This window comes from Ursus maritimus, unplaced genomic scaffold, assembly GCF_017311325.1.
Source record: "Ursus maritimus isolate PB19 unplaced genomic scaffold, ASM1731132v1 scaffold_2, whole genome shotgun sequence".
Taxonomy (NCBI): domain Eukaryota; kingdom Metazoa; phylum Chordata; class Mammalia; order Carnivora; family Ursidae; genus Ursus; species Ursus maritimus.
This window is the reverse complement of record NW_024424452.1, coordinates 26,848,636-26,864,697: the sequence shown is the minus strand read 5'-3', so window position 1 is coordinate 26,864,697 and position 16,062 is coordinate 26,848,636. Positions and strand designations below refer to the sequence as shown.

The window sequence follows — 16,062 nt, the reverse complement described above, 5'->3', positions numbered from 1 at the left end:
AATTCAAGTAGTCTAAAAGACGAGAATGTGATTACTGTCCCAGTGCTGTCTTCCGTCTTGAGAAGAGGGGTCCTGTTTATTTTTGGCTCACTCCAGGGTGCCTTATACCCACCAGGAGGCCTGGTCCATTAAATCTGAGTAAGGAGTGATGGTGGGGGTGGTGTAGGGGTTAGGATGGGAGGGAAGGGTATGAGTTTCTCGTTGCTCCTGAAACGAGTTTCTACAAACTCAGCACCCATGAGCTCACAGTTCCAGAAGTCAGGCGTCCAACATGGGTCTCACTGGGCTAAAACCAAGGTGTCAGCAGGGCTGTATTCCTTTCGGGGAACTCTAGGAGAGAGTCCAGTTCCTTGGCTCTTCCAGCTTCTAGAGGCTGTTCTCATCCCTGGCATCCTCCCTCATCAAAGCCAGTAATCTCGGGTCAAGTTCTCACACTGCATCTCCCTCTGACCCTCTGTTCTGCTCCCACTTCCACTTTTAAGAACCTTGTGACGACACTGGGCCGTCTGGATGATCTCGATAATCTCCCTAGTTTGAGGTCTGCTGATTAGGAAACTGAATAGCATCTGCAGCCTTCACGCCCCCAGGCCACGTGACCTGCCGTACTCACAGCTTCCAGAAATCAGGATGCAGAGATCACTAGGGGGCCCATTATTCTGCCCACGACAGGAGGGATTTTTTCTGAGTATTGAAGAGTCTCTGAATGATTCTAAATTGAGTTAACGTCTTCTGACTAGTATTCAGGTCTTCAAAGACACTGACACCAACCACTAAGTACGGCGCAAATGTGCTCGCTCACTGTGACGTGTTAGGGCAGTAACTTAACACGAGCCAAGATTTCCGCACTAACAGAGATGTCCTCCACCTACACAGAGCTGTTATGCAATTCTGTGAAGAGTTCAGGGCCCAGCATGCAGTAAGTGCTCAATAAATGGTCATTTTAGAAAGGCAGGTGGTACAGAACAAGATGGCACCAGGGATCACCAACACTTCGGGTGTGCCTGCCTCAGCACGAGGACTTCCGTTCAGCAAATGCTAAGCGCGCATCTCCTCCATGCCAGATACGAGCGAGACGCCTGGAAAGGTCAACAAAGAGTTCTGCCCTCAAGGACCACTCTCTTTAGTAGGCTGGATCTCGACTGTAGACAAACAGGAAAAAACAGCTCTACTTACGTGCACAGAATGGACTGGTCCTCTCGATCTGAGAACAGAAAGAAAAAAGGCTATGAATTAGTATTAGCTCAGAGCTGAGGGTCTGGAGATGTCTGCTCCCCAGCACCGCCCCCCACCCTAAGCTCCTGCACACTGGCCCCATCAAAGGTGGCGAGGGGCCAACTGGGCTCATTGCCCAGGATGCAGGGGACAAGAGCAAAGCCGAGAGGACAGCAGGGCTCCTGTAGGTACTCCTCCCTTCCCCCAAGTCCTGGAGGCAGCCCTAGGAAGATGCTGGCACCTGATGAGTTCAGAAGGCAGTGGGCATTCCAGCCCCTCCAGCTCTTTGGGGGGGGGGTCCCAGGAGCCCACTCTGCCAGACAGAACAGACTGGGGTCCCACTCAGCCACTTCTCAGCTCTGTGGCCTTGGGTGAATGGTCTTAACCCCTCTGAGCCTCAGTTCCTGCACCTGGAATATAGGGTAGTGGACAGTTTGGGTTTGAAAACCTAGCATGTCCTCTTCTGGGAAGAGCATCATCCTGTGTTCCTCTGGGAGACATGCCTCTGGCCGCACCCCTGCTACCATATTCAGTCTTGGTGGGGAAGCACCGTGGGTGGACAGAGCCTTAGGGCCCTCACTTCCTGCACCCAGATCCCAAGAAGCCCATTCCTGCCATTTCTGAGGGTGGCTCTCCAGTCTTCCCACCCCATCGGTGAGCTCCCTGGCAATCCTGCATACATTCCTTTCCTAGATAAAATGCTGTGTCGGTCTCTGTTGCTGACGATCATAGAACCCTGCTGGGGAACACAGGGCATCATGAGATTAAATGTGATTAAGCAGACATTACTGATCACCTTCTACTCTTAAAGTGGCCTCAGAGGGTAGAGCCAGAGTCTGGAACCCATTCCCTGCCCTACAGGGATGTGGGGAGAGTTACCAACACCCTCAATCATTGACGAATTAACCATAACCAAGAAATCAGAGCATCGTATCTGCTGATGAGCAATGCTAAAGTGACCAGAGTTTCTGAAATCCATTCCCTGCCTCCATCCTCGCTGTCCTGGTGCTCAGGCCTCTCATCTACACCTCTCCAAAGATCTCCCCAGATCTTGTCCTGTCCTCCTCCAACCCCTTCTCAGAGTGATCTTCCTGACACGCCGAGCTGCCAGTCACTCTGCAACTTAACACTCTCTCACTCTGGAAGTTTCTTTAGAAGTCCAACATTAATCTACCATCGGACCAGCACTCCAGTCCTGGGAAAAGACCCAAGAGGACTGAAAGCATGTGTCCCCGCAAGACTGGCCCATGAACGTTCACAGCAGTGTTATCGTCATAGCTAAAAAGTGCAAACGGCCCAAGTACCCCTCACCTGGGGAGCAGATAAACAGTACGTGCTGGATTCATACCATGGCCGTAAAGACAATGATGTCCTAGTGACACAGGCTGTGACACGGATGACCCTCAAAAACACTGTGCTGAGTAAAGGAAGTCAGACACAGAAGGCCGCATATTCTAGGACCGCATTTACACAAGACATGCAGGGCAGGCAAATCCGTGAAGTCAGAAAGCAGATGAGTGGTCGCCGGGGCTGGGGGTCGGGGGGCTGCAAATAGGCGTCTGGGGTTCTGAAATGGGATTATAGTGATGCGGACATAAGTCTATCCGTTTACTAAAGATCTTTGAAGTTTACTTGTAAAATGGGTGAATTTTTGGTACTCAAATTTTATCTCAAGAAAGCCATCTTTATTTTATTTTTTTAAGATTTGTTTATTTTAAAGAGAGAGAGAGCGGGAGCAGGAGGGACAGAGGGAAAGGGAGAGAGAATCTCAAGCAGACTCCACGCTGAATGCAGAGCCCGACGCGGGGCTCGATCTCAGGACCCTGAGGTCACAACCTGAGCAGAAACCAAGAGTCAGATGCTCAACTGACTGCAGCACCCAGGTGCCCAATAGAGCTGTCTTTAAAAAGCCAGTGCCCTGGGGCGCCTGGGTGGCTCAGATGGTTGAGCGTCTGCCTTCAGCTCAGATCATGATCTCAGGGTCCTAGGATCAAGCCCCGTGTCGGGTTCCCTGCTCAGCCAGGGAGTCTGCTTCTCCCTCTGCCCCTGCTTATGTGCTCTCTAATGAATGAATAAAATCTTTATTTTAAAAAAAAGGCCAGGGGCGCCTGGGTGGCACAGCGGTTAAGCGTCTGCCTTCGGCTCAGGGCGTGATCCCGGCGATCTGGGATCGAGCCCCACATCAGGCTCTTCTGCTATGAGCCTGCTTCTTCCTCTCCCACTCCCCCTGCTTGTGTTCCCTCTCTCGCTGGCTGTCTCTATCTCTGTTGAATAAATAAATAAAATCTTTAAAAAATAAAAATAAAAATAAAAAAAAAATAAAAATAAAAATTAAAAAAAGGCCAGTGCCCTGAGATAAGGCCCACACTCCTCAGCATGGCACCCAAGGCCTCCCATGACTGGCCTGGCCCACCTCCCCAGCCTTGGCACCCCGTGTCCTTCACTCTGATGCCCCAGTGACCCCCCTGAGCATACTCCTGCCTTTGTTCAGACTGCTCCCTTCTCTTGTTCCTGGCCCCTACCTGGTCCCTCAGCCTCAGAGATGACACTTCCTCCTTCCCCCGGGGCATGGATTGGCCTCTGGGATAGAAGGATCTACTTCCTAAGAATGGGATCTCAAATCCACACATCTGTGTCACCATCTCTGCCGTACCCAGTCTAAGAACCATCACTTTGAGCCCACATTGTCTGTCTCCCTATACTACTAGAAAGCAAGCTTTACTGGGGAAGTGGGAGCTTATATGTTTTGTTTAACATTTTATCTCCATGGGGCACCTGGGTGGTGCAGTCGTTAAGCATCTGCCTTCAGCTCAGGGCATGATCCCGGTGTTATGGGATCGAGCCCCACATCAGGCTCCTCCGCCATGAGCCTGCTTCTTCCTCTCCCACTCCCCCTGCTTGTGTTCCCTCTCTAGCTGCTGTCTCTATCTCTGTCAAATAAATAAATAAAATCTTTAAAAAAATTTTTTTATCTCCAGTACCTGGCAAATAGTAGGTGCTCAACTCTATTTGTTACATGGATGGATGGATGGATGGATACATGGATGGATGGATGGATACATGGATGGATGGATGGACGGATGGAGGGACAGATGGATGGGACTGGAGGAGGCCATTCCTGTGTGTTACTGGGGAATAGAGAGGATAGTAATGACCACGTCTGGACGGGGGAGTTCTATCACATAAAGAAAATGCGGCCCACTGCAAGGCAAGATGAATGAGATGATTGGGCAAGTTCCATGGACCCTGTGTCACCTCCAATCAATTCTCCTTTTCTTCTCTCGGATTACAGATGGACATTCTGGTGACCTGGTTGAGCCAAATCCTCACACCAAAAGGCAGAAGTACCAAAAGACTATTTAATTCCTCTTTCTTGCTCTCACTTTTTCCACCTTGAGGTGGTAGGACGGGCCTCAGCTGCCTGCAGGGGCCGCGTTCAGGGAGTGTGGAGACCCTCCGTTCAGGCAAGTCTGACCCCTGAGCTGAAGGCCAAGGGGAAGGGCCCCAGGAACAAGAGAGAGAGATGGAGTGCTCTCCTTCTGCATCAGAACTCCATCCCCACACAGTCTCATCTTCTAGACGAGCTGCACTGACCCTTACCTACAGCCCCATCTTCTGCTACGATTCCTGGCTGCTCCATATCCTTCCAGAAGCATCCACATCAGAAACACCCACACCTGTGTCTAACGACAGACACCTAAGTCGGTCACTGCCACCACATCGGCAGTAGCAAAAGACCAGACACAAACCATTGACCTGGTCCGTCCACTGAAGACAAGCTAGTCAAACAACTTCTAGTATTTGAAATTCTGGTACAGACATGGAAGGACACATGAGGCAGCCAGTAAAAAAAAACCAAGAAGACGTTTACCCAATGATGCAAAACAATGTCGAAGATACATTAAGCTAAAAACAAATAGCTAGGAAACACAGCGATATGCCTTCTGTGTTTTAAAAAGAGGGATATAGGGACGCCTGGGTGGCTTAGTCGGTTAAGGGTCTGACTCGTGATTTCAACTCAGGGCCTGATCTCAGGGTCCTGAGATCGAGGCCTGAGTCGGGCTCTGCACTGAGCAGGGAGTCTGCTTGGGATTCTCTCTCTCTCCCTCTCTGCCCTTCCACCCCACCCCCAACTTGCATGTACTCCCTAAAAAATTAGCAGGATATCTATACACATGCATGTACACATATACACACATATGAACACACACCCTCAAATACTTGTATATGCATTGGCTATATGGGGAAGCCACCACTCTTGACGCAGCCCACAGTGGTTGTCCCTGAGGAGAGGGTCCAAGTGCTGAGAAGCAGAAGAGAAGGGACACCGACTTTCACTCCATCTGCTTTTAACCTGTTCACGTTTGTGCTGTGAGCACGCATAACCATTCCCTCATCTCACCAAAAAGTGGTCGATGGAAGAATACTCTTTAGTGCTCTTGAGGAAACCACTGTAACCCCAAAGCTTAGGACACGGAAGAGAGAAACAGCCACCACCCACAATGCCCCCAGTGGCTCCCCCTTCCGGAACGCTCACAGCGCCTCGGGCCTGTGCGGAGCTCCTGCGGTGCTGCGTGACCCATTTAGTTCCCATGGCGGCCCCGGAGGTGGCAACTAGAATCACCCCCATTTTACAGATGAGGAAAATAGAGCACAGAAGGTGACTCGCCCAAGGGCATGCTGGCTCCCTAGAAGGTCTGTCTGCTCTGAAACTCAGAAGGTGACCTTATTTAGAATCAGGGTGTTACAGGTGTAATTAAGGATCTCCAGATGAGACGATCCTGGTCTTAGAGTGACATCCAAATCCATGATCGGTGTTCTTATTTCTGAGAGAAAGGATGATGAGATTAGAGACACAGGGACAAGGCCGCGTGAAGGAGGAGGCAGAGACTGGAGCGATGGGTCTACAAGCCAAGGATCGCCAAGGATGGCATGCCCCCCACCGAAGCCAGGAGGCAGGTGCGCCCTGGATTTTCCCTTGGAGTCTCTAGAAGGAACCAACCCTGCCCATGCCTTGACTTTGGGCAGAAAAATAGAAGAAAACAGGGCCTGGTGGGGAGAGACAGCAGTCAGTATCACCTCTCCCGTAGAGGGGAAATCTGCAGACGGAGGTGCCCTGTCCTGGCACAACCACGGCTCCTCATTCTGGAATTAGGGAATACGGATGTCTGTGCCTCCAACTTCCACCCAAAGGAGAGACCTGCTCAGGAACAGAGCCAAGTAAGAAACCCATGAAAAACTGATTCAGGAAGCGATGAGGGGTAGACGAACCAGCACCCTGCGATCAGAACCAGGCAAAGAGACATCCCCTGGGAGGCTGGCCCAGACAACCTCTGCTATTTTAAGGAATGATTCTGAGACTGACTGACAGACGGACGGGCTATATTGATCCATCTGCTCCAGGGAGACAGACAGGCTTTCCCAGCAGCCTTGGGAAGCCTGGCCCAGAGCACAGCAGATTTATAAGGTCAGACGCTCGTCCTGGGGCCTTTCCCCCAGGTCTCCAGGAGGGGCAGCAGGCTCCGGAGGAAGGCTCAGAAGCTGCCAGGGCAGCTCCGCGATGGGGGTTGCCAGGGACCTCTGGCCGGGGACATTCCCATGGGAAACACACCGCCTCCAAGCGTGGGAAGCTGACAGAGCCAGGCTACGGGCAGAAGGAGGGCTTGATGTGGGCACCGCATGCTGACCCGCGACTTCCTGGGGCATTCTGCCTCCCTCCTGAGCCTGAGCCCGAACCTGGGTCTGACACAAGAGAGCAGAGTCCTCTGTGGGAAGCAGGGTCCCCCCGAGCTTTCCACTCCCTGCTTCTTCTGCCCACAGCACCCTCTTCCTGTCTGACCCATTTTCCTCCTTCTTTTTCCCATCGAGGTGAAACGCACCTAACACAACATTAACCAAGTACAAGTGAACAGTTCGGTGGCATGGAGTACGTTCACAGCGTTATGCCCTATGCGTGGTGTACCTGGTGCATATCTAGTTCCAGAACACTTTTATCAGCCCAAACCCTCAACCCGTTCAGCAAATCACTCTTCCCTCCCCACTCCCGTAACTGCTCCCAACCATTCATCTGCTTTCTGTAGAGACAGATTTACCTCTTCTAGACACTTCACATAAATACAGTTGTATAATATGGTGCCTTCTGTGTCTGCCTCGTTTCACTTAGCACGGTGTTTTTGAAGTTCATTCCTGTTGTGACATGTGTCCGAACTTCCTTCCTTTCCACAGCTGAGTAATATTCCCTTGTATGGATATACCATATTTTGCATATCCATTCATTCATCGATGGGTATGTGGGTTGTTTCTACCTTTTGGCTATTGTGAATAGTGCTTCTCTGAACATTCAAGTACAAGTTTTTTTTGAGAACTCGTTTTCAATTCTTTGGAGTATATACCCCAATCCGTTCTCTTTTTTTTTTTTTTTTAAGATTCATTTATTTATTTTAGAGAGAGAGAGCAAGCATGAGTGGGGGCAGGGGAGGGCAGAGGGAGAGGGAGAGAATCTCAAGCAGACTCCTCACTGAGCGTCGAGCCAGACACAGGGCTTGATCTCATGACCCTGAGATCAGGACCTGAGCCGAAACCAAGAGTCGGACACTCAACCTACTGAGCTACCCAGGTACCCCACCCCAATCCATTCTTGAAATGGCATCTTGAGAGTCACTTCTTCTATGATTTTCTCTGACTCTATACCTCCCTAGAGCTAAACTGGAGGCCTTTCTACCACATGCCCCCTCTGGGGCTGCCATGGACAGTGGTACAAGTTGTACACTGCATAACTCTAGGGGGAACCATTCACACTGGTCATTATAGATTTGTACATTTATTAAGACAACCTTCCAGCAGATGGAGGAAAAATGCCTTGAGAAAGAGGTGCCTTCTTCTACTTCTATAAAGGCACCACATGGCCTCCTGGTGGCGCTAGCTCTGATAGTCCAAAGGTTCCCTCCATTGTAGCACCTAATCTCACTGTGATCATTGTTTGACCTCAAGACTTTTTAGTGGGGAAGGGTACAGATTATCTGGGAAAATAATGGATCATTTATCCATGATAGGACTCTATGGATGGATGGAAAAATTCTTTTTCCATCTTAGTAAAAATTATGTTACTTTTCATTATCTCAATAGCCAAACAGTAGAAACAATAAAAAATCCATCAAATGCTATGTGGATAAACAAAATGTGGTAGAGCTTACAATGGAATATTACTCAGCCACAAAGAGGAAATGTAGCCCTGACACCTGCTACGAGATGGATGAATCTTGAGGCCATGATGCTCAGGGAAAGAAGCCAGTCACGAAGGACTGTGTATTGTAGCATTCATTCTATTGATAGGAAGTGTCCAGAACAGGCAAATCTAGAAAGACAGAAAGTAGATGAGCAGTCGCCTGGAACTGGAGGTAGGACGGGAAAGTGACCACTAACAGACATACAATTTTGGGCAGGGGGGTGAGAGAAATGTAAAATTAGATTGTGCTGGGGTGCCTGGGTGGCACAGCGGTTAAGCATCTGCCTTCGGCTCAGGGCGTGGTCCCGGCATTATGGGATCGAGCCCCACATCAGGCTCCTCCACTATGAGCCTGCTTCTTCCTCTCCCACTCCCCCTGCTTGTGTTCCCTCTCTCGCTGGCTGTCTCTATCTCTGTCAAAAAAAAAAAAAAAAAGATTGTGCTGATGACTGCATTCCCCTGTAAATTCACTAGTGACCAGGGAACTGTATACTTTAAATGGATTACTTTGTAGTATATAAATTATACCACAATAAAGCTTTTTAAAATAAACTATGGTTATTTTACACCATCTCTAAAACAAGAGATATGACTCCTTTTTCTTTTTTTCAAGATTTTATTTATTTATTTGCGAGAGAGAGAGCATGAGAGCACAAGCACGGGGGAGGGGCAGAGGGAGAAGCAGACTCCCTGTCGAGCAGGGACTCAATCCCAGGACCCTGGGATCATGACCTGAGCTGAAGTCAGACACTTAACCAACTGAGCCACCAGGTACCTGTGAATCAAGAGATCTGACTCTTTAAAGTTCACACAGATCTATTTGTTTTTCAGAAGTTATAAAACTGGGGCACCTGGGTGGGATAGTTGGTTAAGTGTCTGACTCTTTGTTTCGGCCCAGGTCATAATCTCAGGGTCTTGAGATCAAGCCCCACATCGGGCTCTGAGCTCAGCAAGGAGTCTGCTACAGTTTCTCTCTCCCTCTACCCCTCCCCCGGTTTGTGCGTGTGCTCTCTCTCTCTCTCAAATAAGTAAATAAATCTAAAAAAAAAAAAAAAAAAAAGAAGTTACAAAACTGCTTTTAATGCTTCTCTTACCGGCCCCTGAGCTGCTGAAGGTCAAGGGCTGTGCCTGATCCCAGGTGCCAGGAACAGTGCTCGATACATAGTAGGTACTCACGAAATGCTTACTCAGGGCGCCTGGGCAGCTGAGTTGGTTAAGCAACTGCCTTCAGCTCAGGTCATATTCTCAGGGTCCTGGGATCGAGCCCCATGTCTGGCTCCCTGCTTTGTAGGCAGTCTGCTTCTCTCTCTCTCTGCCCTTCCCCCCAGCTCCTGCTCACACACTCTCTCTCTCAAATAAATAAATAAAATCTTCAAAAAGAAATGCTTACTCAATTGCATCTCTCTTTCTCTCAAGGCAATCGAGACAGAAGCAATGGTAAACACTTAGGTCTGTGGTCACATATTCACTCAGCAAACAAGTCCTGGCCCCCCCCCCTGGAAGCACGAAGTTCACGAAGACCTACTGAGTCTACTTTTAAGAGGCTTAGGATGTGGGAGGCAGATGGGCCAAGAAATGACCACAGGAAGTGAGCAAGCCTACAATAAGCATTTGCCCAAAGTGCTATGCACGAGAGGGTCGGTTTTGCTGCCGCCTGAGACAGAGATGCTAAAACGTCACAGCTGAAGTGATTCTGAGCTGCGTGAGAAGGACGTGGAGGAATCCCCGAGTTGGTGGAGACACTAAGGAAGCAGAGCACCTCAAGCAGAGGGCCTGGGACACAGCAGATCAGAGATGGAGAGAGGACAGAGTCCGGGAGCAGAGGTGTGCGGGGCTGGAGCGGGCATTCCAGCATCGCGCAGCCCAGAGCCCTGGGGCGCCCCTTACCTCGCGTGCACCCCTAAACGTGCCTCTCTCTCCTCCTCCCCAGACTCGGGGTCTGGCCTTGGACGTGCAAGTCTGCGGGTCAGCTTGCCGAGGAGATAAAGGACTCCGGTGGTCCCTCCCCCCAAGCAGGCCTGAGGACTCTCAGGGGACGCCCAGCTCCCCACAGACCAGCTATTTCGGCCCGATCCCAAACACAAGCTCGTGGTTTATGGCTGGGGAGCCAGAGGCCTGCAGGCTGACCATAAAAGGAGAAAACCAAGCTGGGACTGAGAACAGACCCAGGCTCTCTGCTGCTCTTCCTTCCCATGCCAGGCTGCTAGGGGACCCAGCGAGAGGGAGGTGGCCAGGCCTATGTCCCTGTAGGGTCACCACTCCCCCGCCCCAGGCCAGTAAGGACTGGAGGACACAGCCTCCACTGTGTGCAGAAGAGCAGCGGCCTACCCATTGCCACACACGAAGGTAAAGGTCAGTGCTGGGCCTTCACTGTGGGCCGTGGAGAGATGACAGCTAACACCTGTGGAACTTGCAGTGAGCAGGGTGCGTGTTCCCCACACACTGTCCAAATTAACCCTGGCAACAACTGGGGTCGGCCCAGTTCTCAGCCTCACAGGACAAAACAGGAAACTGGGCACAAAGAAGTGGGGGCATTGGCAGAAGAGGGATTCAAACCCAGCTCCAGGGCCCCTGCCCCAACCCACCACTCTGCAGGTCAGGGGCCTTCTCTTGCTCTGGGCCTTCCTCTCCCAACCTTGTCCTCCAGCAGAGATGGTAGGAAGAGATTCTGGGTGGGAAGCGATACTCTGAGTGTTTGTGCTGGACCCCAGCTGGAATTTTCCAGACCCACAGGAAGCTCTGGCATCTTTCATAGCAGACCTGGCCAGGTGATGGCTGGGGTCTGGGGAGACCAATATTTTCATGGGGGGCTCTTGGGCCTCAGCTCCCACCTGCCCCACTCTCCTTCCTTCTCTCTGCTCCAGCCCCACCAGCCTATGGATCCCATATGCACCTCTTTGTTATGCCCACTGCCCCCCTCCCGCCCTCCCAGACTCTGACAGGCCCCAGGGTTCACCTCACAGCTCCCCAGAACTCCCTTCCAGAGCACAAGTATTTGTGGGGTGATTTGATTATATACCTGCCTTCTCCCACACCTTGTCCTCATCAAGTAGATGGTACCCCTCCTCACCGTCCCACCGCCCCACACTGGGGTCTCAACACTGTTGAATCAAAAGGGGAACAGGGAGCCAGATTCCCTCTGAGGTTGGGAGAACATGGAGGGAGGAGGCTGGAGCATGCCTTTGTGCTCAAGCGTGGGCCAGAGCTTTCCAAGTCCTTTCAGCAGGCCTACTTCGTCAACTCAATATTTACTGCCTGTTAAAAAAAAAGAATTCTCCCTAGCCCTCTCCTGTCCATGTAAGTAAGACACCACAGGCACTCCATAAAAGGCTCATCAGAATCTGATGATCCTTTACCCTTCCTGGTTTCCTGGCAAAGAACATGAACTTCTCACAATAACTCAGAGCGCCAACCTCCATGTCCCAGGGCCTTAGCAATGACCAAGCCAGGAAGACGAAGCCACCATCTGCCTACCCCGCCACCAGGCCAGACGCAGAGCTGAGAGCTGCTGCAAAATCTCCAAGAGGCCGGGAGCCATGCATCTGGTCCCCTCTGCGGGGACACATGGTAGCAACACGGTCTCTCAAACAGAATGACTTGGAATGACATCCTGGCTCTACCTCTTGGACTAGACCCTGTCCTTACGAGGAAAATAGGGATAAGAATCCACACCTTTCAAGGAAATGAAAACAGGGAAGGAAGACTGGATGCACAAAGCTTAAAATTACCTGCGGCACGTGGAAGAGCTCAGCAGTTGCTATGACTGTCACCGGGGCCATCATCCGCATCATCCCACATAGTGAGCTTGAGCAGTGGCTCTAGACTGCTGTCGATCTGTCCCAAGGGGGCAGGCTCTGAGGCCAGGTTCAGAGCTTTCTAATGAGAAGGCCTGAGCCAGTCCCTTAGCCTCCTGGGGCCTCGGTTTCCCGGTCTGCGAAATGGGGGTAACAGCACCCCACTACCACATGGCCGTGGAGGGAAGATCAATGTTTTGAGGGCAGCAGAGGGTGACATCTCCAGGTGGGACATAGGGCTCTAGGGCCAACTCACTCGGTGCGCTGGCAGTTTTGTCTGTCTGTAAAATGGGCGGGCTCATGGTGCTGGAGAGGGCCGAGCCACACGGGCTTTCCAGAGCCGTGAGCCGGGGCCAGGGTGGCGGGGGGACGTCGGTGCCCTCCCTCTCTCTGCCAAGCTTACAGAGCAGCCTCTGTGGCATTGGTGAGCCTGAGCTGGCCCCCAGGACCTGCTGACCTCGACCTCCCTCGGACAGAGGGTATGCAACTGAGTGTGGGAACTTGCAAAGCAGAGAGCTTAGAGGTTAGCTCATGCCGCCTCCCAGATTTCTCTTCTACTTGCAGGTTCAGCCAAGAGCCCCGGAGCTGACAGAGGCCAGCCAGCCGTGATTTCTTTTTTAATCCCCTGAGAGTGGCCCTTTGGTGCTAATTACATGAGGACGAAACACTTCCAGCTGTTATCTTGCACGGGGCAACAAATCCTGATGGCTCCACTCAGCACATCAGGATGAAATCCTAGTGCCTTTCACACCCTTCCCCCCGCCCCTGGAACCCTGCCGGGGAGGCTGGAGATCCAAAGTGGCTTGTCGGGGAAAGCCTCAGGGGTGGTGCTTTCCCCACAGGCATCTTGCTGATTTATCCCCGTTAGCTAACCATCCCTTCGCCAGGGCTGAGCCTTCAACACCCCGCACGTGTAAGAAGATAGAACTTCCGGGAGCAAACCGCCTTCCTCGGGACAGTCGGGGGCTCCGTGCAGCAGCCAGCTGAGCGGGCAAGCCTTAGGTTTGGGCATCAGATAAGCCAAGTTCAAATCCAGGTCTGACCCTTACGGGACCTTGGCAAGTTCTTTGCCTCCCCGAGCCTCAGTTTCCCAGGCCCTAAAACAAGGCTAATCATATCGCCCCTGCCTCCAGGTTTGGATTAACCGACAGGTCATATAAACACAGGCCCACGTGCACACGCACACACGGGAAGGATGGGAGGGAAAAATAAGGAGAAATTTTGAAAGGATTCCGTATTTGCTGTTTCATAAAAACCAGCAACAGAAATGTTATGGGGAAAAATAAAAACTTTGTTGGCCTTCCTGACTTTATAATGTAATATTGTTTTTATTCTAGATTCCTTATGTGGGCACTATAATAGTTTCAGGGCTTAATTTTATTTTATTATTATTTTCGAAGATTTTATTTATTTGAGAGAGAGCACGAGGAGGGGAAGGGAGGGGAGAGGGAGAGGGAGAAGCAGGCTGACCCACTGAGCCGGAAGCGCAATGTGGGGCTCGATCCCAGGACCCTGAGATCATGACCTGAGCTGAAAGCAGATGCTTAACCAACTAAGCCACCCAGGCACTCCAAGGCTGAATTTTAAAGATTTTAATCGGATCCTGTTCGCCTTGTAGGTTGTGGGTTAGGATTCACTGAGAATATTCCTATAAAGTCCTGAGCACAGAGAAGGCACACAATAAAAACCGATTAATATCGGGGCGCCTGGCTGGCTCAGTCAGTGGCACTGATCTTGGAGTTGTGAGTTGAGCCCCACATTGGGTGTAGAGATTACTTAAAAAATAATATCTTTGTGGGTGCCTGGGTGGCTCAATCGGTTGGGCATCTGCCTTGGACTCAGGTCATGATCCCAGAGTCCTAGGATCGAGTTCCACATCAGGGTCCCTGCTCTGTGGGGAGTCTGCTTCTCCCTCTGCCTCTCCTCCCACTCGCTGTCACATTCTCTCTCTCAAATAAATAGTATTTAATTATATTTAAATATAATATATATATTTTTAAAATATCTTTGAAAAAAAATCCACTATTATCATTATCACCTCTTTGGAAAAGAAGGTTTGAGAGAATTTTCATTGAAACATAGTGGGTTGGACATTTGCCATTAGTGCTTCTCCCTCCCCAAACCTGAGTAAAATGACAGTAAAGGGATTTTTCAAGTTGAAATGAACTGGAAAAGAGAGAGGAGAGCAATGAAGTCTTGGAAGCCAGAAAACAGGATGAGTGAGGACAGTCCCAGGAAAGAAGCCAGCCATGGAAAAAGCTGAAAGCAACCTGATTTCATCACAGAATCCCCTGCCCCCCCTCCAAACCTCAGTAACTGGCCACAGCAGGGGGCTCGGGAGACAGGGCAGAAGGAGGACAAACACAAGGATTGGCTGAAAGTCTGTCTGAGAAGCTCCTAGACATGCCAGATACCTTCCATGCTCCCTGCAGCCAAGTGACTGCCCTTCCCCCAGCCCACAGGAGGAGGCAGATTTTATTCTCTCCAGAATGGTCTCTGGGCAGCACCCGAGACCGTATTGAAAGGATAATGTGCCAGTTTCATTCCACAGTTTGAAACCCTTGGCCTCTTACCTAGACCCCCACAATGATGGGAGACAGATCTTTACCCTCCAGGCAGACGATGGCACAAGTCTTCCCTGAAAAACGTGATCAGCCCAAGGACAAAAAAGATGGAAAGATCTATGAGAAGTGCCTAGTAGAATGGCCCAGCTCCAACCAAACTAGAGCCAAGCTCATCACCAGCAAGCTCCTCCTGCAAGCCCACAGCACGTCTGTCAACCTCGCCCTGAGGCATCCCAGATGACCGGGCAGCCAAGAACCAGCAGACGTTCGCAGAAAGCTATGGATACGTCAGCCAGAAGTGGAAACGAATCACTAGGGAAATTAAGCATCTTGAAAGACACAGAGCCTAGGCAAGGAGAAGAATCCTCCAAGGAAAAGGACATCACATCACGTGGAAAAAGAACGCTGTAAGAAAGAAATATTCGGGAAACAAAACAGAGTTCTTATTTCATATAGACAGAAATTAAAACTTAACAGGCGGCTTGTAAGATCAGGTTGAAGTAACTGCCCAGAAAAAAAGAATAAAAAGATAAAGAGTGAAAAAGGGACAGCCCCGGAGTTTAGTTCTGGACATGAGAAGACTTCTACAAAAGCAAAACTGAGAACACAGAAATAAATCATCAAGGAAGTAACTCACAAAAATTTGTCAGAATTTAAGGCCACGAGTTTACTGATGAAAAGTGTCCATGAAATCTCCAGCACAATGGGTGAAGAGAGACCCGTGACAAATCCCATCATCAAGAACAGGAGGATAAAGAAGGGACTAAAAGCTTCCAGAGAAGGAGAAAAAAAAAAGGTTTTTTTGGTCAGACACAAAGGATTATGAATCAGATTGGCTTTTATCTTCTCAGCAATGAAGCAAGCTAGAGGGCTGTGAAGCCATGCCTTAAAAATCCTGAAAGAAAATGATTTGTTGCTTAAAATTTTAAACTTAGCTAAAATGGCCCTTACATATTAGAGACCCATCAAGTCTTCAGATGAGATATGCAGACTCTCCATCTCTCTCATGTACATCCTTACCTGATAAGGTACTAGAAAAGGTGCTCCATTTGAACAGGAGGGTAAAGCAAGGAGGAGGAAGACGTGGAAACCAGGAAACAAGGAATCCACCACGAGAGGGTTGAAGCCAATTCCATGCATGATAAGGAAGGTCCCAGATGTCAACTACCTGTCATAGAGGGTAGCCAGAGCAGGTAGGAAGGCTCCAGTAGTAATCACCGTCAAAGAGAAGCTATAAGTAGGGTCCCCAATATATATATAGACATAG

The 16,062-nt window shown here is 50.2% G+C and overlaps 1 protein-coding gene across 1 annotated transcript in view; it reads right to left on the bottom strand.

The window, feature by feature from the left end:
* The window catches only part of MYH11 (myosin heavy chain 11), a 113,412-nt gene that overhangs the window by 64,633 nt on the left and 32,717 nt on the right, over positions 1-16,062 (bottom strand). The window contains exon 4 of the mRNA XM_040635288.1: positions 1,174-1,201. Within this exon, the coding sequence (XP_040491222.1) occupies positions 1,174-1,201 (28 nt within the window). The remainder of the gene's footprint in view (positions 1-1,173; positions 1,202-16,062) is intronic.